We start from the raw sequence: 27,673 nt of genomic DNA, 5'->3' as shown, positions 1-27,673 counted from the left end.
GTGGGTTTTCGGTAAGGAGAAAATGTTTCTTAAAACTCTATTGCTATTCAAATGTCAGGGTTTTTTGTACATGTGCGGTTAACCACACTGTGGATATACTACAATTCCTTTCCCCCAGAATTGACCCATAGTGCTTTTGGATTGTAGCTAGCTCTCATAGAGCTGCTTTGAATTCAATTCTAAAACTTCGCTACCATTTATTGAGCACCTACTCTGGGGCAAGTGTTTACCTACCACAAATAGTTTACCTACATTATCTCTAACTCTCACACCAACCCAACAAAGGGGATGGATTATTATCTTCACTTTGCAGACAATGAAACTGAGGCTCAGAGAGGTCAAATAATTTCCCCAAATTTGCATAAGTAAGTGCAGGATTTGAGCCCATGTCTTTCTGACTTCAAAGTGGGTGCTCATGGCCCCCCACATCATGCTGCAGTTGGAGACCCTGGATTTTCCTTGCTCTGGGCTAGGGAATTCTGGGGAAGCAGCCCTAAGCCTTAGGGAATAAGAAGCCCAGATTCCCTTAACTAAACACAGAGGGAGGCATTCAGCTTTTTGTGGCCTCAGTCTCTTCTTCTGCCTGCAAAATGGCTTTCAGTTCTCAGCTTTGAGGCTCCTGCTTGCTGCTGTTTCCCTGAACTACATCGCAGCTCTGATGACTCATGCCAATCTATGTCAGCTATTTGAGTTGAGAATGGTCTGCTGCAGAAGGCAGTGCAAGTTATGTGAACATGAAGACAGAGATATTCAACTTCAGACTACCACCATGAGTTGAAGCATCAGACAAGTGGGCTATTGACATCAGATCATTCAGATCTACCCCTGAATTACTCCTTTGTCCATGATATTTTGGGAGAACCAACCTATTACAATGCTCAGACTTTTTATGTGCCCAGGAGACTTCTTACGTGCCTAGAAAATATACATAAATCAGCCTATTTTTCAAAAGAAAATCCGTTCAAGCCAAAGGATATAAATCAAAGTTTTATGGGTATGTTTATAAATTAGGATTCCACCCAAACCAAGGTTTTATGAATAATAAACATTTTTTATACCACCAAACCTCTCTCTCTCACTAAGCAGTGAGCTCTTCACAGTGGGACAAGATTCTTAGGATCTATCATGGGCTTGCATATTCTCAGTCTTTTTAAGAATAATATCATGCTGTGAAAACACAACTCCAGACAGATCACATCATGACTCACCTTAGGGTGCTCACTGTACTGGGATGGGGGGAAAAAGAGGAAATATCTAATAATTGTTGGTGCTCATGGATCATGTGTCTGACCCTGCATATAAATTGTCACCTGGTCCTTACAGCAAACCTATACAGTTCTAACCTATAATCTGCATTTGACAGATGAGGATATTGAGACTCAAAGACCTTAAATAACTTGCTAAAGGTCATACAGGATTTGCTTCTAGACCTGGTTGAATCCGGTTAACTAATACTTTTATTACATTGAAGACATAGGCCATATCTACTCTAAGGGACTTCAGACAATAAAAAATAAGTTGCTTTGAATAACTTTGCAATGCAGAGTTCTCAGGTACACAAGAGGAAAAAAAGAAAAGCCCAACAAAAATCAAAACAAAACAATTTGCCACCCACCAGGAGAATTTCCTAAAACCTTGTCTCCCACGTTAAAATCTTTTCCAGAAACTAAGTGTAATATGTCACATAATGTTAAGTGTACAACAGGATTGGAGGAAAATCAATCTATTACAAATGGGATTATATTAGATACAGAAATAAACTTAAGCTGACAAAGAAACTCTTGGTCAGTGAAAGAGGTATGAAATCCCAAGAAGACATTATCCACTAATAAAATTAAATGGTGGAAAGAAGCCCAGAATCCGCAATGCTGCTTTTGTGCACAGCACTGTGTGGCCATGGGCAAGTCACTTAATTTCTCTGAGTCTGTAAAGTTAGGTGCTCAATAAAGGACCCCCACGTCCCAAAGTCTGTGATTCTTCAATGCTTAAACCCAACCAACCTTCTTAGGGGCTTGGATGCACAGTTTCATCAAACTATTTTAATACTTTGTGCTTAGCTGATATAGTCTGGAATGAAAGGCTTATCTGCTGTTTATCATTGACAGGAAAGAAACCGGCCTTTTCTGACAAAGTAAGTCGTTTCTCCGTTCTGTTTGTTTTTGTTTTTGTTTTTGTTTTGTTTTGTATCTTGTATGTATTCTTCGAAAAGTGCTGAGGACACTCACATATCATCCCTCCTGTTTTGCAGCCCTCCACCCCAGCAGGAAGGTAAGAGGCTCTCTTGCATCTGCGTGAGGGTGCCCCACATATGCTGTAGAATTCTACTGCCGCAGTTAAGCTTATTTCTCACACATCCTTCTCTCAACTCTGCAGGCCTCTTGGGGAGCATTTACCCAAAATACAAAAGCTTCCTTTACCACCTTCCATGGAAAGGCATGACAGAAGTAGTCCGCTGCCAGGGAAGAAACCACCGGTGCCAAAGTAACTATCTTCCAGGGTTTGAGCCTGTCATTCAGAGCGGGCGATCCGAACAACCTGCTTAGTGTTCGCTTTACATGGGATCTGAAAATCATGGGCGTTCCAGGGGAGCAGTGGGCCCATTTTGCTGCAGTGACTTGAAGCGTGTTCAGGCTCCTAAGGTCAGATGTAAAGCACCTGGGACCCTTTGAAGACCATAGCAATCTAGCAAAGAAAGGAGCGGAGAGATGTTTAATCAAGAGCAGGGGAATGACTGCTGTCCTCAACCAGTCAAATCTGTGGTTGCATTTTCCTTCTGTCTCAGTGCATTGGGACCGCACCTTCCATATTACTCTTCAATACAGGTAGCGGGGAGGAAATAACTGGGGGAGGATTCTAGGTCACTGTAAATGTCTTTCTCACTGTTCAACCACATTTTGTAATGGTAGAACGCTGAGGTCTCCTCTAATATTTCTAACTTTACTGTAAAGTCTTTTGGGGCCTATTTACTAAATGGCATGTTATGTATTTGGGGTCAGGGCCAGCCCTGCTACTTACTAAGGCATCAGCAAGGCTTCTGTTCATCTCATCTATGTAATCAGGATGCATAACTGTGGCCTCTGCTTGGCTAATGTGATGCCAGGGATGGGGTGTGCCAAAAAACCCACAGTAATTGAGTTAAAATATTTTTAAAAAATCAAAATGAATGCAAAAAAATATACTGAACAAAATATCAACATTTTAAATAAACATGAATGTAATGACGACCCCTAAAGCATCCAAAGATAGGACATGTTCAACAAATTGCCCTTCTCGGTCGTTCCCTCTAAGGAGAGCATGATACAGGCCCAGGAGTACAGCTGCCTGCATTAGCTCTAAGGCAGCTGTCACCAAATCTGTTTGACTAGTTCCTGCATCTGGAGGAAGTCCCAAAACAACAGTATTTTCCAGCTGTCTTCTTTTACCCAAAGGGTGAGCCTTGAGATAGCTGTTTTAAACCATCAGCAAAGGAGAATTACCTAAAATGTTTTTGTTTGCTTCGAGAAATATCTACTCAGTGAAATTTAATAGCTACTAAAGAGTTAGTTTGCTGACTAAACCTTTTTTTTTATATGCAATTATTTGCCGCAGTAGCTAAACAGAATCAAGGTTTGCCTAGCTCAGCTCGCAATAATGACCGAACATTGAGTCACCAAATCTCCCTTCCACTCCCTCTCCCTGCCTTTCTGTTGGGGTTTTTGCTTTGCATTTTATCACAGTTCAGTGGGTTTGATTTCTCCTTATTAGATTAAATGAAACTATCTGTATTCTGAGGCTGGCTCTTTGCAACTCTTCATGCTCTGTTCTTTGTCTGCACCCTAATTCATTTCAGGCATGGATGGGGACCAGACAGAAGAGAGAATGTAAGTACAAAATGTCATTTGATGAATGCTTGGCATAGGGAAAACCTGTGGAAGGCTCCATGGAGGTTTTGACTGTATCTGTCTCAGCCTTCACTGAGTCCAGCATGAGAGTAAGGCCCACACACAGTAGGTTCTTAAATTCTGGTACCTGTTAGGGCCTCCACTTTCCCTCCTGCCCACCCTGCTGAGTTGGTTAGCTCCTGTCCCCGTGAGAGCTCCCAGGGTGGCTGGGTTAACTGCAGCCCCATTACCAGGTGGGAATTAGCAGGGGAAGGGGCAATGGGTAGAAGGAAGGATAAAGGATAAAGGATGCCCAAGAGTCTGGCCTCACAGCAAAGTTTTCAAGGCCTCTGTTTCCCTTTGATACCTCCACTATCTGAAAAGGAGGGGGGAAAGGGTTTATTGAATGCCTACTATATGCATGTTGCCACACTAGCTAGTTTTGGGTGACCAGCTGTTTGCCTGGGACTTTCCCAGTTTTAGCAATGAAAGTTCCATGTTCCAGGAACCCCATGAGTTTCAGGCAAACCAGGACCAGGACAGTTGGTCACCCCAGCTTTACACATGCTTTGCACTTAATGATCCTATGAGGAATCATTGTTTCTCTTTTACGAAGAGGAAATTGAACCTGAGAAGGGGTAGGCTACTCATTACAAGTGGCACAGCTAGAAAAGTAGCAAGTCTCAGAATGCAGATCAGAGTTCCTCTTTATGGTAAGCCCTCTGAAGGCCATCACACCCATCCTCCTGTTCGAGGGCTTAGCTCATAAGTACCTGCTGCTTTGTAGCTCTGTGCTAGATGCTGTGCTTGTTCAGATGAAGTGCTCAGACATGATGGAGACAGATAAACCCACATCCAATGTGCTGAAGAGCATATAGTCATGGAGTGAGCTACAGAGGCAAAGGGAAAGAATGACCTATGGGGGTAGAGGGCTGATTTCTTAGAGGTGAGATTTGTGATGGTCATTGAATAATGGGGAGGTCACAAAACAGAGTCACCCTAAGGTGCATTCCAGCCTCAGGAAGGTCCTGAGTAAAGGCAGGTGGGTGCCAGTGCCTATCAAGCCTGTGGAGACAGGAAGGATAGCAGCTTGCCCACAGAGTTATAGGGGACAAGGAGGAGGTAAGGTTGAAAGCCAGGGTAACATCATATTCCTTAGGTTCTGGTAAGGTTGAGGCTCATGCCATGAGAATCTAGGAGTCGTATATTCTTAAGCCAGAGGGGACAAGACAGGTTTGGGTTTGCAACAGCGTGGAAAAGAAGTTTCATTATGAGGATTCCCTGAGCCCATATGCTTGTATTTATGCAGCCCTTTGCTAAGACTCACAGTTGGTCAGTTGGAATGAATGATTCCAGCTGTGATCCTTCTTGCCTTGTCTCAGTGGTAGCACCCACAACAGCTAACTTTTGCCAAGCACAGCACATACACCAGTCACATGTAATAACTAATTTAACCCTTGCAATGTTCTGAGGAAGGTGCTTTTTAATCACCAAGGTGCTGGTGCAACAAAACAAGTCCAAGTTGGCAGCCCTGTCTGCTAGTCGATGGCAAAATCATTCTTGCCTCTCTGAATATCATTTCTCATCTGAGACATAGAGCAAATAACCTGTCCCTTGTTTCACAAGGTTGCCATGGAGATAAATATACTGAGTGATGTAGCCCTGCCTTGTAAACCACATTATAAATAAGTAAAGTGGGATTGCTTTTAAGAGGAATGGCCATTGCAAAGCTGAGCCCAGAAAAGACTTGAGCTTTGAGTCTGACCGATGAGGTGTAGAGTTCATTTCCGTAACCCCTGGCAAGTTAAGAATTCTTCCGGGGCCACATGTTTCCATTTGTAAAATGAGGATGTTAAATTCTTGAAGTGTTGCTAGGAGAATTGGATGAAATACTGTATATGAATCTGTGGGGCACATAGTAGGTATTGTCATTATTATTATATCTTGGGCCCTTTTAGGCATCACAGAACCTATTTTATGCTAAGTATATATAATGTGTCTCAGATTGGAGTGTCCTTAGATGTTATTTGTATTAAGAAATCATAAACCACTTGGCAAATTCTACCATTCTCTGCAAAATATTTATTATGGAGACATACAACTGCCAAAGAAAGAAACAGAGGCATTTATATGATGGAGTAATACAATTCTTTTTTTAGGAGTTGTGTTTTGATGATAGGTTAATATCCTTTTTTTTCTTCCCCTTACCAGGATGAAGATGATGGTATGTTCATAAAAGCTTTCTTAAAACTTATAACATATTACTTAACTTTTTGCTCAGGCATTCAAGTGGAATTATTTAGTATAGCAACCCCACAGAATCAATTATAATTATTAAATTAATATTAACTAGACATATCGGTTGGCATACTGTATAACTATAATAAAATGGAATTATTCAGCTGGGTTACCAAGAGAACTGTTAAGTTCATGCATAACAGTGCAAATTCCTTAATAGCATAGTAAAATTTAAAATTATATGTAAAGTTTTATAGAAAATTCCTAATATTTATGCTAACACATGTGGGTAAAAGATCACTAACTGTGGATGAATGAGATAGCACATTTGGCTTTCATAAAACAAAACTGTGAATCATTTCTGAAATTCAAATGGTTTCCAATTGACAATTTTCTGCCAAGTTAGCATTTCAAAAATGGAAAAATAAAATTAATGTGTCTTATAGAGAATGATACAGAATGGTAGCACTTTAAAATGTATTTGAACATGGGAAATTGTCTAGAAAAACCTTGGGGTGGGGCCCCATCCTACAATTTCCTAACTATAGTTGATCTTTTGGACTTTTGCATATCCCTTTAGACTAGCTGTTTCTAACTAGGGAGCAGTTCTGGAATGTTCTTATGACACTGGGATCTTGACAACCTGACTTATTTTTTTTTTACCCCCACCCAACCCAGGGCATCAGAGACCTTTGCCCCAGCCAGCACTGCTGTCCATGAGCTCTAACACTTTCCCTTCAAGATCTACCAAGCCATCACCCAAGCACTCCCTCCCATCGTCTCACACGCCTGGAGCATTCTCAGAAAGGTCTGTGGAGCAGTCATTCGGTTCTAACTTAACACAATGTCCGGGTCTACTGAGACTGAGCTGATGTCAGTGGGCTAAGGAAGAAAGAAATGAGCCAGTGGTAGTATGGTCAGAACATCTGGGGTCTTAAGAAGCAAAACCAAGCTGAGCATAAAGAACCACAGTTGCTAATCCGCTGCCATCCTTTGAGTCTCTGTGGTCACAGCTGGGGGAGTGCAGAACCGACTGCCCCCTGGTCACCCTGGTTGGAAAGGACCCATTGGCAGCTAATGGGGAATGTTTTCACTTTGTGAGTTAAAACAAACAAACACTCAAGAAACCCTCTTAATGTAAGTACTTGGAGTTCATCCTGATCTTGGATGGGAGGACCAAGAAAGTGTACCTTGGACTGAGCAGACTCCAATATTCACTGCGTGGGCTCCGTCTCTAGCAGGTCTGCTTTCTCAATAGGACTGGTGTTTCCTCAGGGCCCAGAGGCAGAGGCAAAACAGGACAAAGACTCAGGCCAGTTCTCCCTACACAAACCCCCAGGCTGCCCCCTGGTGTCCTCCATGGCATCTAGCCCTTTGGGTTCACCCTGTCCATTACTTAGCAAAGGGAAAGGCCCAGTCCCCACCCTAAATACAGTAGAAAACTCAACAACCAGCATGACCCCTCCACCCCCACCAGATATCTGAGAGGATTCTGTTTTTTTCATTTTCCCTGTGTGCCTCTTGCTCTGGGTTTCTGCTTACTTCTTGTTCTTCCAGCTGCCACTTTCTCAGGCTGCTGTATCTATACTGGGCCCAGGTCCTGTCCTTCATTCTTGCTAAATACCAGGCAGTAAGACTGCTGAGCTGAGCAGACTTTGGGGCTAATGGGTGGGGGAACTCCTGCTCAGCATGGAGCAGACAGCACTTCAGGGCCCCCACGGTCCTCCCTCCCAACCCCAGTCCGTATAGACACTGCTCCTGTCTGCTGCAGCACCCCCAGCTCTCTGTGTGTTTCTTGCCCGCCCTACCCTCCTTATGGACCATTAGGCCCTGGGGACTCACTACTCCCAAACAATATGCCCATTAATATATTTTCCTAACCTAAAGAGAAATTCTCTCCCACAAAGAGAACTCTGTGGTTCTTCAAACTCAGAGGCCTTAAACTGCAACTAACTTTCAAAAATACCTTTTAAATCCCCTTTACATAGTGTTTTGCTGTTTCTGGTGTTTTGGCTTGTGAAGCCTGTTAGACTTGAGGGTTTGGGTCCATCTTGGGACAGTAGTAAAGTATGTTCTGTGGGTTCCTTCACTTTGCCTAGCTCCCATGGGTTCAGGGAGCAGATGGGAAGAAATAACGAAGGAAGCAGCATTTGCAGTCTGGCTTCCCTAACCCAGTCTGCCCATCTGGCCGCTATACCCAACCCCACTTAAAATCCACTGTTTTTTTTCTGTCTCCACAGTAACAGTAGCTTTCCACAGAGTGCCTCCCTGCCTTCATACTTCTCTCAAGGTTTGTACTCTCGCTGTAGGACCTACTCCAGGCAACACGCCTTCCCGACTGGATTACCAACTGTCCCCAAGTCTTTTGGGAAAGGTTTTGTTGATTCCTAAAAGAAACTGACTTACTTATTCAGCACTTAATTTAGTTTCTGCAGTGTGTCAAGGGCACACACACACACACACACACACACACCCCTCCTCAGGCAGCCTGGGTCTTTATCTTCCCACACAGAGCTTTTCCTCCCTGCTATTTTTATATGGTGCTCAGAGTTATGCTTGGCTTTCTCTGTAGTTTTAGGTTTCTATAAGGAATTTATCCTTGATTTGCAAGTTGAGGAGCATGTTTAAAATACAGATTAAGAGACCCCAACCCCCAAGATTCTGATTGAGTAAATAAGCTGAGTGAGGACCTATAATTTTTAAGACCTCTGGGTGCCCATAATAAGTGCTTGCTAAGAGTATTTTCAAACTTTAATGTGCCTATAGATCACCTGGATTTGTGTTAAAGTGTAGATTCTGAATCAGTGTGTCAGGGTGGGGCCTGAGCTACTGCATTTCTAGCAAGTTCCCACATGATGGTGACACTGTTGGTCCAAGGGTCACTTTGAGTAGCAACAAAGGTCTCTAGTAGGACTAGACTGTGTTTATTTTATCCTTAAAAACTTTCAAGTGACTGGCACATGTTTAGCTTTGTTTAAAATGTTTGTTGAATGACTGAGTGTCAAATAACTATGGAAAGTTACTCTAATAAACAGATTTTTTTCTCATATCAGGAAACTGGCCTAGTTTTGCCAGATTTTCTGATTTTTTTCAATCAAAACTGGAAATATGGCTTTTAATGTGAAGTTTCTTAAAGGTTGATTTAAAATGTTTTAAAATGCTGTGAGGAACAAACAAAACACTTTCATTTGCAGTCATGATACACGTGCAGGAACACCCATGTATGTTATAAATAGAAAACTATGTTTTTTTACTAAGTTTGAGTTACTGCTTGAGTAAGCATTTTTTTTCAGGAGTACATCTATTACATTCAGTTGGCTACTTCATCCTACATATGTGTGAGATTCCACTGCTGACACCAATTAAATGCACTAATTTTTCAATGTTTCCTAAGCATTTGAGGGTTTAGGGTCCATATTCACTATATAGTTTCCACAGTTCCCTCCATATCCCTCAATTTTCCACAGTGCCCACAACTCACTGTGCTTTGTGAACCCACATTGTGCTACTTGACAGCCCCTGCAGACACCTGAGCTCCAGACACTTAACTCTTGTGATATTTCCCAAAGTAAGTTCCATAGACCCCTAGTTTTATGGACTGGTGATGGAGACTATTAATATACATAGTTGGATAATTATTTTTTGGAATACTACCTTAATCAAAATTGATCCTTTTTCCCCTAAAACTATCAAGCCACCTGGTCATCAGTTCTCTCTACTGGCTGCTCCAGTGTCAGAAAGATAAAGGGTATGCTGTGTATTGTCCAAAAACCTGTCCCAGCTTCCCTGAAGATCTAGATATTAAAGATGGAAGCTGACTGCAGTAAAAAGTAGAATATTATCTGTCATGATTACTGACTTTATGGTGCTGGCCTGCAGGTGCAGAAGCAAAAAAGAATAATTCCTCAATTCTAAAACAGCCATTCAAAATACGCCTTGGTTATATTACTTTCCTATATGGTTAGATTTCATTCATTCAACAAACATTATAAAAGTGCCTGCTGTGTTGGACGGCAAAGATGGCAATAGAGAGGCCTGTTCAGGCACTAGGAGCCTTGACAAGGAAGATCGGCCGCTCTGGCCGGCCTGATCTGCTTTTTCAGAAACAGAGAATGCCAGCTTTAATGATCCTAGTGACAGGGCTCAGGGGGCCTCAGCCTTTCCCAAGTGACTCTCTTCTCCCAGTGGAATGGCCCAGGTAGTTTGCCATTTGTGGTGTATGGTAGGTTGAGTGACAAACCTGGGGCAGAATCACCTGCAGCGCTTGTTAAATGCAGATTCCTGAGTCTGGGTGTTTCAGGGTCCCCGAGGATTCTTAGTTGGCAGAGTATTGTTTGGGAACCACAGGATCAAGTCAAGGCCCGGCCACTAAGAGCACGTGATTTTAGATTCTCTGAGCCTTTGTTTCCTCATATTCCAAAAGAGGTAGCACCCATCTTGTGGTGTTGCTGTGAGGATTAAAGGCAGCCTACACGGACGCCTAACTGAAGGTCTGGACAGAAGAGTGCTGAATAAACACTTGTTGAATAAACAAAAGAATGATCATGAATAATTAAGAGAACATTCAACTCAGAATTTTTCAGTTCTTAACAGCTGTTCTGGCACACAGGAAACAGCCGTGGCAATTACAAATCAACACAATCAAACCTTTCCGGGGCTTAGGAAACGCATTCTTGAAAAGTGTTAGGGAACTGCTAACAAGAAAAAGAAGTGTTAGAGAACTGAGTCCAAAGTGCTGGTTGGTAGGGTCTTCTATGCAAACTGAATAGTTCTACCTCTTTCAGAAATTTGGTAAAGAACAGTAGGTAGCAAACTCTGGTTCCAAAAGCTAACAATATTCTTGAGGTGATCTCACTATGTCTTGGGTAATTTACATTTCTTTTTGTAAAAAACGAGAACATAATTATCTTTATTATTGCACTGTCATCACGTCAGTGATTGGGAATCCATTCTGGGTGTGCAGGAGTCATGGAAGATCTCTCTCTTGAATATTCTTTTTGAGGATCACAGCAAAATGACTGTGACTTTTTCATCAATGGATCTGTTATGGAGGGGACAAGGACCCAGGAGAACAAACTCTACCTGTAAACCTGTAACAGTTTGTTCTCCTGGGTTCTTGTCCCTGCTGTAACAGATCTAGTTCCTTTATATTATGTAACATGCACATTTTATAAATCACTCAAATTTGTGGTACTGCTCTCAAAATTTCACTGGCATGGGTAAAGAATAATGCCTGAGCAGCCCTTATGGTTTTGAACAGGCAAAAATTATTTTTGAAATTATGGTTTCTTGAAATGTTAATTGTTGGGGACAATTGCAAGGGCATTTTGTGGGGAAAATATGTCATGACAGAACTGAAAAATAGTCATTAACTTTCAAAATGCTCTACTTTTGAAGGACCTAGCAACAGAACATCTCCCAGACCTGAAGGCAGGAACTTTTCTTTGCCAGTTCCAAACAAACCCCGGCCAGCATCCCCTGGGGAAGAAGAGGTAATAAAACATGTTTTAATTTTATTTTACTTTTTCCCAGCAAATGAATCATCAGAAACTCCCACTGAATACTATTAATCTTCTATTAGCCTTATTTTTTTAGTGAAAAAATTAAAGGGGAGGATCCAGATGAAAAATAATGTTATTTTTCCTTAGTGTTCTTTCAGTCTTCCAATGGCAAATGTGCGTTTTGCATTTAACAAGAAAATAATTCTAGTTTTCATTTGTTTTCTAGCTTATGACCTTGAAAATGTCACTTAACTTCATTAACTCAGGTTTTTCATTAAGTATATTATTATACTGAACTGAGTAAATTATTACATCTATATCTTTCTTGATTAGAGGTTCTATTATATATGGAATGCTTATTCACAGCTACCTTTACCTTTGAACTGGTGTCATGATAAAAAGTAGTTCAAGCAAAATAGCTTCTCTTTAACCCAACTAACCATTATGGTTCTATATTCAAATTAAGAAGACAAATGTTTCAAACCTCATAGAATTAAGGGGATAATTTATGAAAATGATTACTTGAAGGCTTTTCTTTTCAATTCCATATGTAACTGCAAAACGTATTCAGTTTTAAAAATTTACCTTTTCAGAATTCATTAAATGAAGAGTGGTATGTTTCTTATATTACTCGACCAGAGGCAGAAGCTGCTCTTAGAAAGATAAACCAGGTACTGTGCTAAAGTTTATTTTTAAATGGTTATAAATACGCATGGAAGGAGGAAAAGGGACTGACTTTTACTGAATGCCAATTATGGGTTAGGAATTCTGCCACATGCTGTTCATGCTGCAATACCGAGGGGGCCCATTAGTGCCAGCTTTACATCTACCAGCATGCATGGCAGTGATTCCTTGGATCCTGGGAATGATCTAAATTAAGAGTCATTTGGCTGGTAGAATCTTAGGAGATTTTATTAACAAGAGGGCCTGTCTTGTTATAGGAATCTTACAGGGTCAAAAGGAGACTCTTTCTCCCCAAATTTCCGGCCTCTTACCAATTCTGTCTTCCTCTTAATACACATGTTGCCATCCACATGGATGAAGGGGCCCATATCAGAGAGAGAGAGATAGCAGCAACATTTTTGCCTCTCCCCTAGAAATTTCTCGCTGTCTTTAACCAGATTTCCTGCGGTCTGGTGCTGCATCTTAACTTTAAATCTACATTTAAGAGAGGGGAAAGCAAAGATCCTTAATCTTTCACATCTCAAGTCTACAACAGTAGTTCTCAACCTTAGGTGCAAACTTAAATTAGCGGGGGAGCTTTATAGAATTCTAATTCCTGGGTCTCACTTGGAGTGATTCTAATTTAACTAGTTGGGGTGCTATGTGGGCACCCTGGGCATCTTTAAAACTCCAGATCCTAACATCAAGCCAAGTCTGTAATCACTGATTCACAGGTACATTTGTTCAACAGATATGTTTTGACTGGAATTTACTCAATTAACATGAAATAAAAAGAACAAAGGAAAGCCATTATTTCAGATTGATGGCTATTTAAAGCCATGGAGGAGGGGGTGGTTTAAAAGCATGGAGCCTTGCTAATACTACTCTAATATTAGATATTTATAGCATTAATATTATATAACAACAATTTAAGTAATGAAATTTTAAAAAGCAGTACAAATCACATTATTTTAGTAAATATCAGAAAAAAGGGTGATAACACAAATGGTCCATATTTGATTTTGTTCAGTTGTTTGATGATGGGCCAGTCTTGCTAGAGAGAGCAAGGTTTTAAAACAGGTGAATTTAATAGGCATTGGGATGCTTTCTGACTCTCGCTGTAGAAAGAAAGGGTTAGGGAATTAACTTTCAGGAGTACTATGAAACATCTTTAGTAAACCAATAAAGTCCTTATTTTGCCAGGCCCTGTGTTCACTCAACCACCAATTATTTGTTTTATTACCGAAAAAGGGATTCCTTTTTCATCAAGTGGCTTGAAAGAGATCTCTGAAAATTGTAAATTTGTCTGACACAATTCCTGCTGCCTCTTTCTTGACAACGAAGAAATCTGTGACAAGGCACAGTGGCTGTTTGGGGAACTAAATGTTCACTCCTTGTCAACTGGTAGGTTTACAGATCCCTGGAGGCTTAGCTACTGTTTACAGGCAACAGAAGTATTGACTTTCACTGCTCCCATAATAACAAGAATTTATCCTTTTAGGATGGCACTTTTCTAGTTAGAGACAGCTCTAAAAAAACAATAACCAATCCGTATGTCCTCATGGTGTTGTACAAAGATAAAGTTTACAACATCCAGATCCGCTACCAGGAGGAAAGCCAAGTTTACTTGTTGGGAACTGGACTCCGAGGGAAAGAGGTAAGGACATCTAGCTGTAAAATTTCCCCAGATTCTCTATTTGTGCCTCTCTGCATACATACCTATGTGAAACTTTGCTGTAATATTCTTTGGGAGTCCATCCTGTATGTCAGCTTCAGAGTTAATTCACATTGGGGAAGTCCTTCATTTACTGGAAGGAAATACAGGAAATGTTAGCAGTAGCTACCACTGCCACAGAATCTTTCTTATGTGTCTTACTCCAAATAGTCTAAAATCATATGAATAACTTCTAAAACTTTTAAAAGTCACATTAAATTTTTTTTTAATCCAGTTAGATGGTGTCAAAGGGAAGCCCCTTCTACCGTATACTTCTGTGGCATGATTTTAAATATTGTAGCATTTTATAAAGATGTATTTTAAATCGACATCTAGAAAAGGGGTAAGAAATAGAATTATTGTTGTGGTGATTATTTAGACATGTGGGTCATTTCTTACTTGCCAAAGAAATTTTCATCTGTTCACCCTGTATTAATGCTAGTCATTTTTTGGTGGTAATGAGAACTAGTAATCAAAGAAAGCCTGCTTTTTGTAAAGGAAACTAATAGCTAAACTCAATGTTCAAATACGTTCTTCAAGTTGAGCATTTCAGGAGAAGAATCAGCCAAATAAAGCATTTCCAGAATGAGAAACAACTCACCCATTTCTTCCACCTCACTCCACAAATTTTTAAGTTCTTATCATGTAAATAAGTAGAAAAAAACACGATTTTGGTCAAATTTTTGAATCACTGGGTTCAGTGTGGATAGAGCTGCATAGTCCCATGGAAGCAGAGATGTGTGCCCACCAGGATCTCTGTTATCTAGTGTGGAAACGCACAAGTACACCACGCAGTGCAGGTGCTCTGAATGGGGGCCAGAGTAGTCTTTAAGGAAATGCAGAACCCTGTCTGGGGGTACTTGGGTGACTTTGATCCATGTCTACAAGGACGGATGGGGTTTTCCCCAGCCTGGCCATCAGGGATAGGGTAATCTAGGCCATGGATGCAAAGGCTCGGCTGCAGAGCCACCGCGAGTGTGGAGGTGGCAATGGGGACACAGCAGAGAAACCGTGAAAGAACTATTGCGCCATGCTACAGATATGGGCTCCAGACACAGGGGTGCTGGCTGACCTCCTGACTACTTATGCATTCTCACACTGTTGTTGGTGAATAAGGGTGAAGTAAGGATAAAGAAACCAAAACCAAAACCACAAATAGAGCAAGGGTACACAAATCCTAAGGCAAGGGTACTATAATTAGACCCCCTATGTCTAATTTATGTCACCCCCATCAAGTTAAGAAAACATATGTGTGTATTACCTATAGATACATACATATATATATATATATATATATATATATATATATACTTTTTGTCTTTTGTCTATGATTTGTTAAAGAATTATTTTTTCAAAGTTCTATAGAAGTAATTAAAATATTTGCCAGATTTTATATATTTTCCCACAATTCTCATAACTTGAAGATGTAGGGTATTATGCAGATAAAAAAAACTGAGGGTGAAATTCACGCTACCTATTCCAGTTTTGATTTATCTCCCCATTTTGAATCTTTCAGGACTTTTTGTCTGTGTCAGATATAATCGACTACTTCAGGAAAATGCCACTTCTGCTCATTGACGGGAAAAACCGAGGGTCCAGATACCAGTGCACATTAACTCATTCCGCAGGGTATCTCTAGCAAGTTAGCCAGGCAAATGAGCCTTCCTCCTGCCTCTGTTGCCAGCATGGGAAGATCAGTCAACTTTGGTGAATGGACAGACACACAGGACCAAGTCCAACCTTTCAACATGAACACAAAAGGTTTTGTCCTTTTGCATAGAAATGTGTTTGAAATGAAGACTGTCAAATATCCCATAATTTATTTATTCTTCTTCATTGTTTGTAAAGTGCATGAGTAATAATGTTCACACTTGAAGTCTAGTAAGGCACTAGAATAATTCATTTTTTAAAATGTGTATTTTTGAATACCCATTTCAAAGCACTGTTTCGCACAGCTACAGAAATAAGTTGGGGCAATTTTAAAAACACTGAAACCGTAATAGTTTTTGGTATCACATAAAACTGATTTTTTTTTATAGCCAAACCTTTGTCAGTCAGAGGTGATCATCACTTTTATATGTATAACTTGAAAATAACAAAAATTCACTTTCATAGCAGTAATAATTTAAGAGAGTTCAAAATGATCTTGTTCTTTACTTGGTGTTTTTTGCTGGGGGAGTTTTGTATACTTTTTTATGAAAAGATAAATGAATGATGGGATAACTTCCTAGGATTAAAATTAATTTGCCTTTTGCTTTACCTCTGGGTTCCTAAAACAACTTTATTGACTTTATTATTTAGTACATACTGTTTTTGTTTTAAAGCAAATCTCAGCTACAAATACCAAAAGAAAACATTTCAAATTTAGAGATGAGACTTTGGTGTCAAATACACCTGGATTTCAGTTCATATCCCAATACCCACATCCGACTTTCTCTACCCTCCTATCCAACTCCGTAAATATTTTCAAGTGATGCAGGTTTTACCAAAGTCTTCTTGGGAAGATGAAGAGCAATGCATACACGCAGACAAATTTGACCAGATTTTCCTACTGGATACCTTCTTCTATCTCTTTTTATTCCTCTGACAACTGCCATAAAGCCCTTCTCATCCTTCCACAAAAAGTTTTATAGATTCTTTGAAGCAATTCAGCTCTTTCCTTCTGCTTACTATCTGTCTTAACAAAAAGTAGTGGGCATTTAGCAAAACAAAGCCCAGGCATTCAGCTGTATAACTTTTCTCCTTGGGAGCCTTGGTTATTCACAAACTTTACTAACAACAAAAATTTGGGGCTTCTCTGCTTAATTTACAAGTTTTCTGAGCAACAAAGGGTATTTTTCATCTTCATTTTCATGAGCTAACTAACATTGGAAGGGGTCTTGGAAGTCACTGGATTAAAACTGATGATTTGCTAAGATATCGAGTATGTGGAAACTTTTAGAGAATCTAATTTAGGGTCCAGAACTTGGGAATTCTGAAGCTGAAAAGTCTGCATTCATTTTCATGTCTATTTAACAGCATATTCCCAAGCATTTGCACAGTGCCTGTTCTTCCTTAAACATGGGTGAGTTGCTGGAGAGTGAGGATAGCAGACACTCCAAGTTCTATGATGGAGAGAGTGGGCCTTGTGTCCTGCTTCATGGTATTATCTCCTTTATGTTCAAAACTACCTAAAATGAAGAACCAGATATATTTCAGAGCAGCTATTTTGTAGTGAACTCTGTTTGCAAGGCAAACCAAAGATTATTTTAAGTCTCTTTTGGTGGAAAAGGACAAAAATTCATTTTAAGATAAAGGTATCCTAAAACAAAAAGCTATTCTGCCCCTATGACTGAAATCAGTGAGTATCTGATGTTTCTATGACTAGCATTCTTTCTCCCTTTCTTCAGGCCATGGCAACTCCATTCTTTTGATGGAACCTTTCCTCCTTTGGCCACAGACCTGGCATATGATCCCAGCCTCACCAAACAGTTGCTTAGCACCTCACTCATCAGTGTCTCAGCGAGCTGGGCTAGTATCAGGGTCCTTCCCTGGAATGTTGAAATGCAGAGGCTGAAAGAGAATCTCTCTTTTCTCTGAGTCCCCAAGAGGTATGCTCTACACCTGGAGTTGTCCACTGCCATGCTTCTACCCACTTCTGTCTGCTCTATGTAGGAAACAAGTCTATAACAGGAGAGGACAAGGCCAATGCACAGAAACAGAACCAGGATGGAGACATTTGTTGAAGTAGTGGCATCCTGAAATCTACCCCAACAGTGGACTGGGTCACATGACCCAGTAAATGCTTCAGCTAGCTTACAATGTTGTTGGCACTTCGTACCAGAAGAGATCTGACTAACATAAATGCACACCATCCACTTAACATTTAGAAACTCTTTTTCAACCTCAGGCAAATTCAAGCATAAGGTAAAGGGTGAGCAGTACCCCACAGACAATTTCCTGGCCATTAGTGAAATAAATTAGTCATTTTTTGAAACATTAAAACAACAATAAAAGAGCCTTCAAGAACATGACATGATTATTTACATCTCCTCATATTTTTATTTTTTTTATCATTTTAAATATATTAGTAAATTCAATTCTCCCAGAGATGTAATTCAAAAATAAATAGTTATAAATTTACAACAAATAAGAAATTAGATAGAAAAGCTGTTAGAAGCAAGTGATAGATGTGATACTCTAGACTCTTCAAAGACAGGGTTTGTCTCTTCTGTTTCCTTGAAGTCATCTGCCTTCACAGGATGATTAAAATGTAAAGTAAGGTCACAAAGTAGTAGCTGGGAGAGCTCTGTGTAAAAAATAATAGAAAACACTATATTGTACCATATATGTCACAGACTGCTATTATTACTTTTAGTAGCTATTTCCTAATTCTTAATTTAGTTTTCTCCTTATTGATCAAACCACAATTTTGGTATGTCCCATTTTGACTTATGTACCACAAAGTAAGCATGACATACAAATTAACCAGAAGGGCTCTTTAGGCCAACTTGCCAGCTGTCTTAGTGAGCTGTAACTTTTTTTTTATACAAACTTGATTTACACTATTTTTTTTTCAAACTTACTATTTTTATCTGTTGGACATGCACATAATATAGAGAATCAAATAGGTCTATAAGGTATGTTACAATAAATAGCAGTTTCTATCTCCCAGAGGCAACCACTTTTAACTTTTTTCACTCCTTTTGTTTTTGTTGCTTTTGTTGTTTTGTGTTTGTGTTGAGTTTTTTTTGGGGGGGGGAGTGGGTGTTAATATTTACCTCCATATCTCTAAATGGCATGCATATTTTATTTTACTTTTCAATTTTAGGTATTGTTTATCTGTCTCTGACTAGAAGGTTAAGAGGGAGCTCTTTTCAACTTCCCCTCACTCCAATATACTTGAGTATGATTTTTGCTAGCCCTGTATTTAATGTTTAAAATTTTCTGATAATATAAATATTCTTCACAGTTGTCTCATGACATTTCCCTTTCTGCAAGCTTCCCCAACAACCACAGTTAATAATTGTTTCCTTTTTTTGTTGCTTAATTATCATGAAAATATCACAAATCTCCCCACTGCAGATAGTCAGTGCTTGAGCTAGTCTATTATTGAAAGTCTCTCCTCTCCTAGAGTCTTCTGGTTTACTCTAGTCCGCTCTAGACTGTCTACTTTAAGACTGATTCCTCTCAAGGACTGCTGTACAGCTCCTATCTTCATATTCCCTTCACCTTTATCCTACACTTTCTTCACTCCTCTTTTGTGTGGAGTATTCTTTTTCTAAAATCTCCTGTCTTTCTCTTTTTGATCTGTTCCTTTGTTTGGTGGAATACAACTGCAGTAACTTCCTGAGAGGGAAAAATTACATGTCTGAAAACCTCTCTCTCTACACCAGTGAGTACAGAATTCTAAGTTGGAAATCATGTGTCTTCAGATTTCCAGAGGTATCACTGCATTTTCTTCTAGCTATCAGTACTACTATTAAGGATATTCATATGATTTTAATTCTTAATCACTGTTTCTCTTTAGAAGCTTTAAGGAGTTTTCTGTTCTTCCGTGTTCTGAAATTTCACAGTATTGTACTTCGAGGCCTATTTTCATCGATTGTGTTGGGTTCTTTCATTGTACAAACTCATATCCTTCTGATCTGAAAATTTTTGTGAGATCATTTCTTACAGAATTTCTTCCCATTGTCTGTGTTCTTTCTTTCTAACACTCCTTTCTATTGGATGCTGGACTCCTTCACTGTTCTTGTAATTTTTCCTCCCTAAAACTTTTCATCTCTTTTTTTTTGCCCCCTATGGTGTTTTCTTCATTTTATCTTTAAACTCTTCTACAGAATTTATTTCTATTTGGTACACTTTTAATTTCCAAGGAATCCCTTTAGTTCTCTATTCTTTTTTTTTTTTTACAGTATCAAGTTCCTTTTCATTGACATGGCATATTCTCTTAGCTACTTCTCTGTAGATATCAATGATAGTTTCTTGGAGTTTTCATCTCCTTTCATAATTTCTGCTTCTTCATTGATTGAATCTTTTTATTGGGTTTTTTTCTGCTTTTCATATTAGTTATTCTCCTCAAAAATCTGTTGTAACATAGTTTGCTCATATTTTACATTTGTGGCACTAAAAAGACAATCAGAAGCTCTATCACCATGGTAGTCTACACTGTGGGGTGATGTGGCTGGGTGTTTTGCTCAGGTAACCCCTGTTATCAGTATCTTTAGGTCTGATACTGATATCAGTAGGTATCTTTTTCTTAGGTTGGTCAGATTCCTGAAAAAAAAAAAAAAACCTGCTTGAGGATATAAATCTGGCTGCCAATATTTTGTAGCCAAGTGGGAAAAGAAAGTCAGGGGGTGGGGAGGGGTGTCTTAAAAATAGATGTTTACTGTTTCTTAATACACTTATGCTTAGTATAGTATTCTCTGCCTCCACTTGTGGCTGGTGGCTCCAGGCCAGAGATTCTCTCAGGGAATAAACCTCAAGTCTTTTGTCATAGAGGAGGAACAGTTACCCAGTTATGCAGAGTAGGGAAGAGACCCCAGGGGTCTACAACTCCTTAAACAAACATCTAACCAGTCTTCCTATTCTTAGCCTCAACTTTACCCCCATTTCCAAAAGATTCTGGTGTCACCATGTATTAAGTCTTCGGGGCTGTTTCTTGGCTTTACCCTGCCAGCACACAGTTTAGATTTTTGGACTTCAGTATTCAGACTGCCCTGCTTGCTTCCATTTGCCTTCTGTTTTGTTGTTAACTCTTTTGAGAACTCTTTATCTTGTGGATTTTTGTCTCTTTTAAATCACTTTAAATTTAAATCCTAGTTTTCCCAATGACTAGTTGAGTGACCTTGGGAAAGCTGGTTAACCTCTCTATGCCTGTCTGCAAATGCCAAAGGTAGTATTTTCTACCTCATAGGGTTGTTTTGACAATTGAGTCTATTTATGCACAGCCTTTGGAAGAGCACACAGATTATGGTAATACAGTATAAGGGTTAGCTATTGACGTGATTTTGGGGAGGAAGTGGGGTAAAAGGAGTGTTCAATGTATCTTTCATGTTCACCAGAAGTCTACCCTCCTGGCCTAGCTCTCCAAGTCCCTGGCATCCTTACTGCCTGCCATACCCCACCACTTTTCAGGAATATATCCATCACATGTATTATTATAATTTTACTTCATGAAAGAATAATCCCCAAACTGCAACAGTTAGACAATCAAGTTTGGTTTTCTAATAGTTTTAAATGAGTGTAAGCATCAGAAGCAATTATTCACTTAATAAACATTTTCCAAGGACCTATTATATCTAGGCACTGTGTTACATGCTAGGAATACCCTTAAGGAACTTACAGTTGTGCAATGACAGGAAAAGTACGTAAACATGCAATTACAGCACAGTGTGATAGGTGACATGAAAAGGCGTAAGAGATAACATACTGGCTTAAAAAAAGGTTCCCAGTATAAGTAACCTTGACTATTAAGTAGCAGTTAACCTGGTTGGGTGGAGGTGGGGGTGTGGCAGTGGGCATTTCAAAAGATGCATGTATTAAGGCACAGACACAAAAAAGAGAATATGTGTAGATTTGCAAATAGTTCAAAGGTCTTACAGTCCTTTCTAGGATGTCTGGCCTTTATTCGGAGGACAATGGTGAACCAATGAGGGTTTTCAGCAGATTTACATTTTAGAAATATAATCCTTGCCTTCTTACCATAGTGTTAAGATTGGTTTTGAGAAGATGAATTAACTAAAGCTAACCAGATTTCTTTACATCAGACTCCTCAGAGCCTTTAATAGGTACTATGAATTTGTGAAAGAAATACATGGATGGCATAAAGCACTTCCCAAACTTTCATCTGACCATAAGAACCTCAACTCCATTTTTACTGCATACTATCAATCTCAAGAAAGCAGGGTTCACAAAATCAAAGTCTGGAAAATGCTGCCTTAGGAAGAATATGTAGGAAACACCTAGCGGGCACTCACTATTTGGGCCTAACAACCACTCCCCTCTTCTTCTTTATGGCACTGCTTGATTCCATTTGAGGTGATCCTCTCCTGGCCTCCAGCAGCAAGTCCTGCCTGGTCCAAACTGGTCTCCGCAGTCCCATTCCCCTTGACAGTGGCTGCTGTGGGCATATGAATGTGATGCAAATATGGCCCATGAAGGAAAGGGAAAATGTGCTGGAGGCTTTTACACAGAGACACAGGCAGAGAGAGCATCTGTATATGGCCACATCTGTAGGTAATGACTATGAGGAGTGAGAGTGAACTGAGCAGAAAAACAGAAAGAACCTGCAACCCGCGGAAGTTTCTAAAACTCTGAATTAATTCATAAGAAGAACTACATACTCATTTAGTTTCATGTTTAGAAACAGGATCTGTAGGTGAAAGGGAGGAACGGATCTCATCTTGTCTATACAGAGAAACTGTCGAAATGGAATGGGTTGACTGGTGAGAAGGGGAGTTCTCCAATGCAGCAAACATTTGGGAAGGGATAGACCATCCCTAGAGATATTCAGTCATGGAAATTTTACATGCCTGGGATAAAATAACAATATGTCTGTGAGATGAGACTAAATATCATGACCTATAAGGTCTAATCCTACTCTTTGAACCTGATTAAAATGAAGAATCCATAACTCACAGAATCAAACAACTTACACTTTTTACTTTGTAAGGAACTTTAGGGGCTTAGTAAGGATTAATGGACAAAGGCAGTGAAGTTTGCAGAATGTGAACGGTTTACTGAAGGGAAGGAAGGGAACACAGAGAGGTTAGTCAGAAAACATAAGTTTGTTAGAGTGAGGGATGAAGATTCAAGTCTGCTAACTCCAAGGTCAATGCTCAAACGTTATTCATTTTTAAAGACCTAGTTCATATTAGAGCATAAATATTACTTAAGAAATAGAGAAACCCATTAATTAGTGGGTAAGATTCTTAATATCCCAGCAGAAGCACAAATTGGCTCTACTATTTATAATAATGGTATGGAAACATTTTAATTTAGTGGTTCCATACTTACCTTTCAATTTCTTCAACTCCAAAGAAATAATGCTAATGTTTTTAATCAGGGTTTCCATTTTTAGCTTATGGTCTGCAACATTATTCTTAAACATCTGATTTTAAAAGAGAAACAAAATGGAAGTCAGAACTATTTATGTGTAGTTTGAAAATACTTAAATTTTTCAGTATTTCTAAAAAGAAAATCATAACATTTGTTATGCTGATATTTTCCACCTGTAAACACCTCCACCTGGAATTATTAGACTGAGATTTCTTCTTCAGACTATATCCACAAGATGGGCCCCTTACAATGGAAATGCAGGTATCCCCTTTTTGGAAAGCCTCAGTACTAATAAATTACCTTACAATTAAGCAATGCTATAAGACCTCTAATTTTATGTAGCTCAGCATCTTTTTCTAACTTATTATTGAATAACAAGGTCCATATACAGTTCAAGTTCATAGTAAAACTCAAGGTAAGATTCAGTTATAATTCACACGCTAAGAGGATAACAAAATGGCCACTTGTACTCAGCTTTGGGAGTTAGGGCAACACACATTTTAATTTTGGTTAACTGAAATGTTTAAATAAACACATGACTATGTTTTACATACAGTACATATACTAAACTGATTGTATCAAATATAAATGTAAAGAGGTGTTTCTCTAGAAACTAACCTAAGACATTCAAACCTCTCAAAATGACTGGAAAAAATAAACCGCAATTAGCATACAGAACTCTAGCAATGTGTAAGGTGGGTAGTTATGGGTCTGCTGTCCAAAATAATGAAAACAAACTAACCTTTAAGTCAGTTTCTTGCCTCTGCCTTTTCCTGAGTCGGGGGTAATTTATCCTAGTTCACTCACTCACTCCTGAGCTACTGTAAAGGAAATAAAAAATGTTTTCCAGACAATGAATAAAATATACTTTGCATCCAACTGCAAGACCCTACGTGCTCAAAAGGGAATGGCAGCTATCTTACTGGGTACTGCAAATCAAAAGGTTTGAGATTTGAGGGGAAAGGAAATATAAAAAATAAAAGAGGGGGGATGGTGGAATTAAAGAACTTTAAAAATGTGGGATAAATGTAAATTAATGAAAACTGAAAAACTCAGAGGGATGTGGAATCTAAATGGATAGGGAAATGCCCAAGAAAGCTGGGATCTAGTTATCCAGAAGGTGAGAAGTGGTGACCAGGCTCTGCGAGCAAAGGGAAGGCAGGGATCCGAAGCCAAGATTGCACAGACCAAAAGCACCGCTGCAAGCGAGGCACTAACGCCCAGCTTGGGGGCCGGGAGGCGCGGCTCAGGCCCTCCCCCTGAGGAGCCATTGCAGAGTTCCTTCGAAAAGCCAACCCCTCTTTCCTGGCCCAGCCTGGGCTTCGAGGGCTGCTGGTGTGGCCACTTGGCCAAACGGCCACTTGGTGCCTACAGACGAAGCCGAAGGCAGCCTCCAAGCTTTCACAGTCCTCATGCTCCCAAACCGAATCAGAACGTCAAAGGCGTGCAACGTGGCCCTGGCCTTCGGAAGACCACTAGCCTGCCCAGGCCCACAGGGCCACCCAGCCCCTTCTGGCCCCAGGACCCTAGGGGGCTGGAAAACATCTTGGCGGCTGAAGATGAAGCCTGAGGCAGCCTGGAAATTTCAACCGTCTTCATACCTTTCCCCGCTCCCCAAACCAGAATAGGATTATTTGAAACCGAGTAAACCAGTCCGGTCCAAAACCCCGATTTTGTCAGGGCTCACCTGCTCACCGTCTACGAAGCTCTACCGCTGGATGAGGCGAACTGGCAGCGGAAGCGAGGCCGCGCTTCCTCATTGGACAGCCTCTCCTCCTGGTGCATCCTGGGAGTTGTAGTCAGAAGGTTCTGGATGCCGGGCTGAAAGTGACTAGCCCTGGTGCGAGGCAGAGAGGGATGCTGGGGAAGGTGCCGACGGTTTACCTCCCAGGTGCCAAGCACTGCGCATGGTGTTTTACAACCCTTCTCTGCATTTAATTTTCACAGCAAGGGAGTGTGGTTAAGGCCAGACTCTGGACTGAAACTGCTTGGGTTTGAATCCTACTCCAGCCCTTGTTTAGCTCTAGAGATGCTGGTAAGCACTTTAATCATTCGAAGTCCAAATGAGATATTAATAACTGCCTTCTAGTGTTCTTTTGGGGGTTGACATAATGCATCAAAGGGGCTTGGTGGATAATGTGCCCAATAAACGTTAGGTAATATTCCTAAAGGTTTTTACAGATGAGTTGCAAGATGTACACTGATTCCTTACCAAGTGGGGAAGCAGGGGTTCAAGCCACTCTTACTGGATTCCAAGAGGAAACTCTGCCACTACAACCTCTGAGGCCAACTCAGACTTCTCTCGCTGTTCTTGGGAATTGCCTTAGACTTGATGAGGAGCACAGACCCCCCAAACAGGTTCTGTACAAGTCTTTGCCTTCTCTATGGCTCCTCTCTTGAACCAGTCCCTTCCTGACAAAGGACAGCACATAGTCTGTTATTTTATGTCCAGTTACTTTCCTTTCAGCACTGTACCATTTGTTCTCTGATGCATGGAGAGATGTGGGGGTGGGGGAAGCATAGGAGAACTGAGCTTCAGTTCCCAGGAGAGCTAGCTGTGTAATCTTAGAAAATAGTACCTTCTTTCTCTGAACCTCAGTTTCCTCATTTGTTTCCTTATGAGAGGGATGGGCCTTGATCAGTGTTTCCAGAATTACATTTCTTATAGGGCCACGGTTATTACGGTTAGCCTTGTGTACCATCTACATTATAATTACCTTAATATTTTAAATTTACTTCTCTTTAAAATTTAAATCTGCTTAAAAATCTTTCACCAATGCAAATGGAATAAAGCATAAACAAAAAGTAATAAGAAAAATAAAAAGTGAAAATTAAACTATTTTTAATTATCTAAGTAGTCTTGCCTCCTGATGGCTGTGATCCTGCAGCCTGATCCTTTGTTATAATGGATTACGTGTTAGAGAAGTGTTAAAAGTCTAGAACAAGTTGAGACTTTCTTCTTGATGCAATCAGAAGAGTTGAAAGAGTTGGAAGGGGAATAACTCTCCTTCAGATTACACACTGTTTAATGTCTATGTGCCATTTAAAAATCTCTCTCATATCCCTAATGGGATATGTCCCACACTTTTCTGTCCAATATACCATCCCTTTCTAAGAATCCTTCATTTTCCTTGTGCTCTGGGTGCCTTACAAAACTCACCTCAATCCTGGAGAAAGTCTTCCTGAATTAACTCTACCCAGCTCTTCAGTTTCATACCAGTCTCTCTGCCAGTGCTTTCCTCTGTCAACATTCTCACTGTGGACACTTACTGGTGTCAGAATCTTCATTTTCTTATTCCTGATATATGCACTGAGCATTTTTCATCTAATTCTCCGAGTGCTGAGTAAGGAGGCCAAAGGGACGCAGAAGGTTGGGAACAAAGATTCTTTTAGCACTCACTGTGTAGCACACATTATGGTAGAAGCATTCACTTTCTGACAACTCTCTGAAGAGCTGTAATCGACCCACTTACATGGAAAACAAGCTTGAGCCCAGAGAACTTGCTACCTGCTCAGGGGTACAAGAACCAGATTCAGATCCTGTCTGTGCAACTCCAGAGCCTTCTGCTCTTTGCTCATGCAAGGTGTCTCCGAGACCAGGATACCATCTCTTGAAATAGTAAACAAGTACCCCATGGTTCTGTAATGTTTGGGGCTTCACAGATCTTTGAACTTAAACACACGAGTAGTAATGTACAGAAAGCATTCAAATATGGAGGGAACAACATAGGGTGAGGGATATTTATTTTCTGAATTAAGGACATTAACAGAGCAAAAATAAAGGCAGAGCTAATTGAACATCAAAAAGGAGGGAGTAAAGAAAAAGGAAGGTCATAATAATAAGACTAGTTTAAGAAAACTACTACTGGATGTGTCCTTTTTTATCTCTCCATATACCGATGTAGACTTGTGAAAGCTTCACCTCAGATTTGCATGATTCCAGATATGTGTTTAGAAACTCCCCATAGATAACAGCAGGAGAATTTAAGGTGTCTAAGAGAAGTGGTATGAAAAATGTAGATGGGTTGAGATAGCATAAGACTGAGAATCCTGAAAAGCAAGTGCTGATGGGGGCCGGGGCTTGGTAGGATGTAGTGTCTCTGGGGCCCTATTGTCCCAGACACACTGAAACCATTCATAGGGTCCACGGGACATGACTCTGCTTAGATACCTGCTAGGATTCTGCTCAGAGGACTTTCGATAGAATCTAAAAACCTTCCACCCTTCCAGAGTTCTTATAAGTAGATTCACACTATTGTAATTTGGAAAAGGTCATCATTAAGCCCTTTTTTTTTTTAAGAATGATCAATTTTGTTTTTCTTTAAATAGTGTTGTAAGAGGAAAAAAGAGATCTGAACTCAGAAAAAAATTGGTTTTAATAACATATTTTTCCTCTGCAAAAATGTCTCAGAGTAATAATAACTATTTATTGTAGTGTTTGTCCTCCTTAAGTCACTATAGGTTCTCTTTTTTTACTCCAAAAGAAATAAAACTTTAAAAGCATGATCTGCTACTTAAGGCTTGAGATTGTTATAGATGGGGCCCTAAAAAAAATCTATCTTCCTTAATAAGTTTTGCCATGCTTTACCAGAACTCAACACAGGTTGCAGTTGTTGATTCTAATGTTAATCAAATAAAGGAGATTAAAAAGCTGG

The 27,673-nt window shown here is 40.0% G+C and overlaps 2 protein-coding genes across 5 annotated transcripts in view; one reads left to right on the top strand and one right to left on the bottom strand.

The window, feature by feature from the left end:
- LCP2 (lymphocyte cytosolic protein 2) overlaps positions 1–16,235 on the top strand; it is a 42,243-nt gene extending 26,008 nt beyond the window's left edge. For both annotated transcript variants that reach the window (XM_017654981.3, XM_017654980.3), the window contains exons 11-21: positions 2,106–2,131; positions 2,249–2,268; positions 2,374–2,481; positions 3,830–3,860; positions 6,072–6,084; positions 6,777–6,906; positions 8,339–8,388; positions 11,496–11,590; positions 12,193–12,270; positions 13,764–13,919; positions 15,493–16,235. In XM_017654981.3, coding sequence (XP_017510470.1) covers positions 2,106–2,131; positions 2,249–2,268; positions 2,374–2,481; positions 3,830–3,860; positions 6,072–6,084; positions 6,777–6,906; positions 8,339–8,388; positions 11,496–11,590; positions 12,193–12,270; positions 13,764–13,919; positions 15,493–15,615 — 830 coding nt within the window. In that variant the 3' untranslated portion in view covers positions 15,616–16,235. The remainder of the gene's footprint in view (positions 1–2,105; positions 2,132–2,248; positions 2,269–2,373; positions 2,482–3,829; positions 3,861–6,071; positions 6,085–6,776; positions 6,907–8,338; positions 8,389–11,495; positions 11,591–12,192; positions 12,271–13,763; positions 13,920–15,492) is intronic.
- A 133-nt stretch (positions 16,236–16,368) lies between these two features.
- On the bottom strand, positions 16,369–25,055 carry C1H5orf58 (chromosome 1 C5orf58 homolog). 3 transcript variants are annotated; one of them, XM_017654982.3, is made up of 4 exons: positions 24,706–25,055; positions 23,761–23,839; positions 22,977–23,070; positions 16,369–18,264 (listed from the first exon to the last, which is right to left on the bottom strand). In XM_017654982.3, exons 3-4 carry the CDS (start codon positions 23,068–23,070, stop codon positions 18,113–18,115), a joined length of 246 nt encoding a protein of 81 aa, XP_017510471.3. In that variant the 5' UTR covers positions 23,761–23,839; positions 24,706–25,055; the 3' UTR covers positions 16,369–18,112. The 3 variants fall into 3 exon arrangements, with proteins under 3 accessions (XP_017510471.3, XP_073088167.1, XP_073088174.1); XM_073232066.1 differs by having other exon boundaries at positions 24,714–24,758; XM_073232073.1 differs by lacking the exon at positions 24,706–25,055 and adding an exon at positions 24,620–24,682.
- Positions 25,056–27,673: the final 2,618 nt, after the last annotated feature.

The sequence above is a fragment of the Manis javanica genome, chromosome 1, assembly GCF_040802235.1.
Source record: "Manis javanica isolate MJ-LG chromosome 1, MJ_LKY, whole genome shotgun sequence".
Classification (NCBI taxonomy): domain Eukaryota; kingdom Metazoa; phylum Chordata; class Mammalia; order Pholidota; family Manidae; genus Manis; species Manis javanica.
The sequence above is the reverse complement of the archived record's forward strand: the minus strand, read 5'-3'. Positions and strand labels throughout refer to the sequence as shown.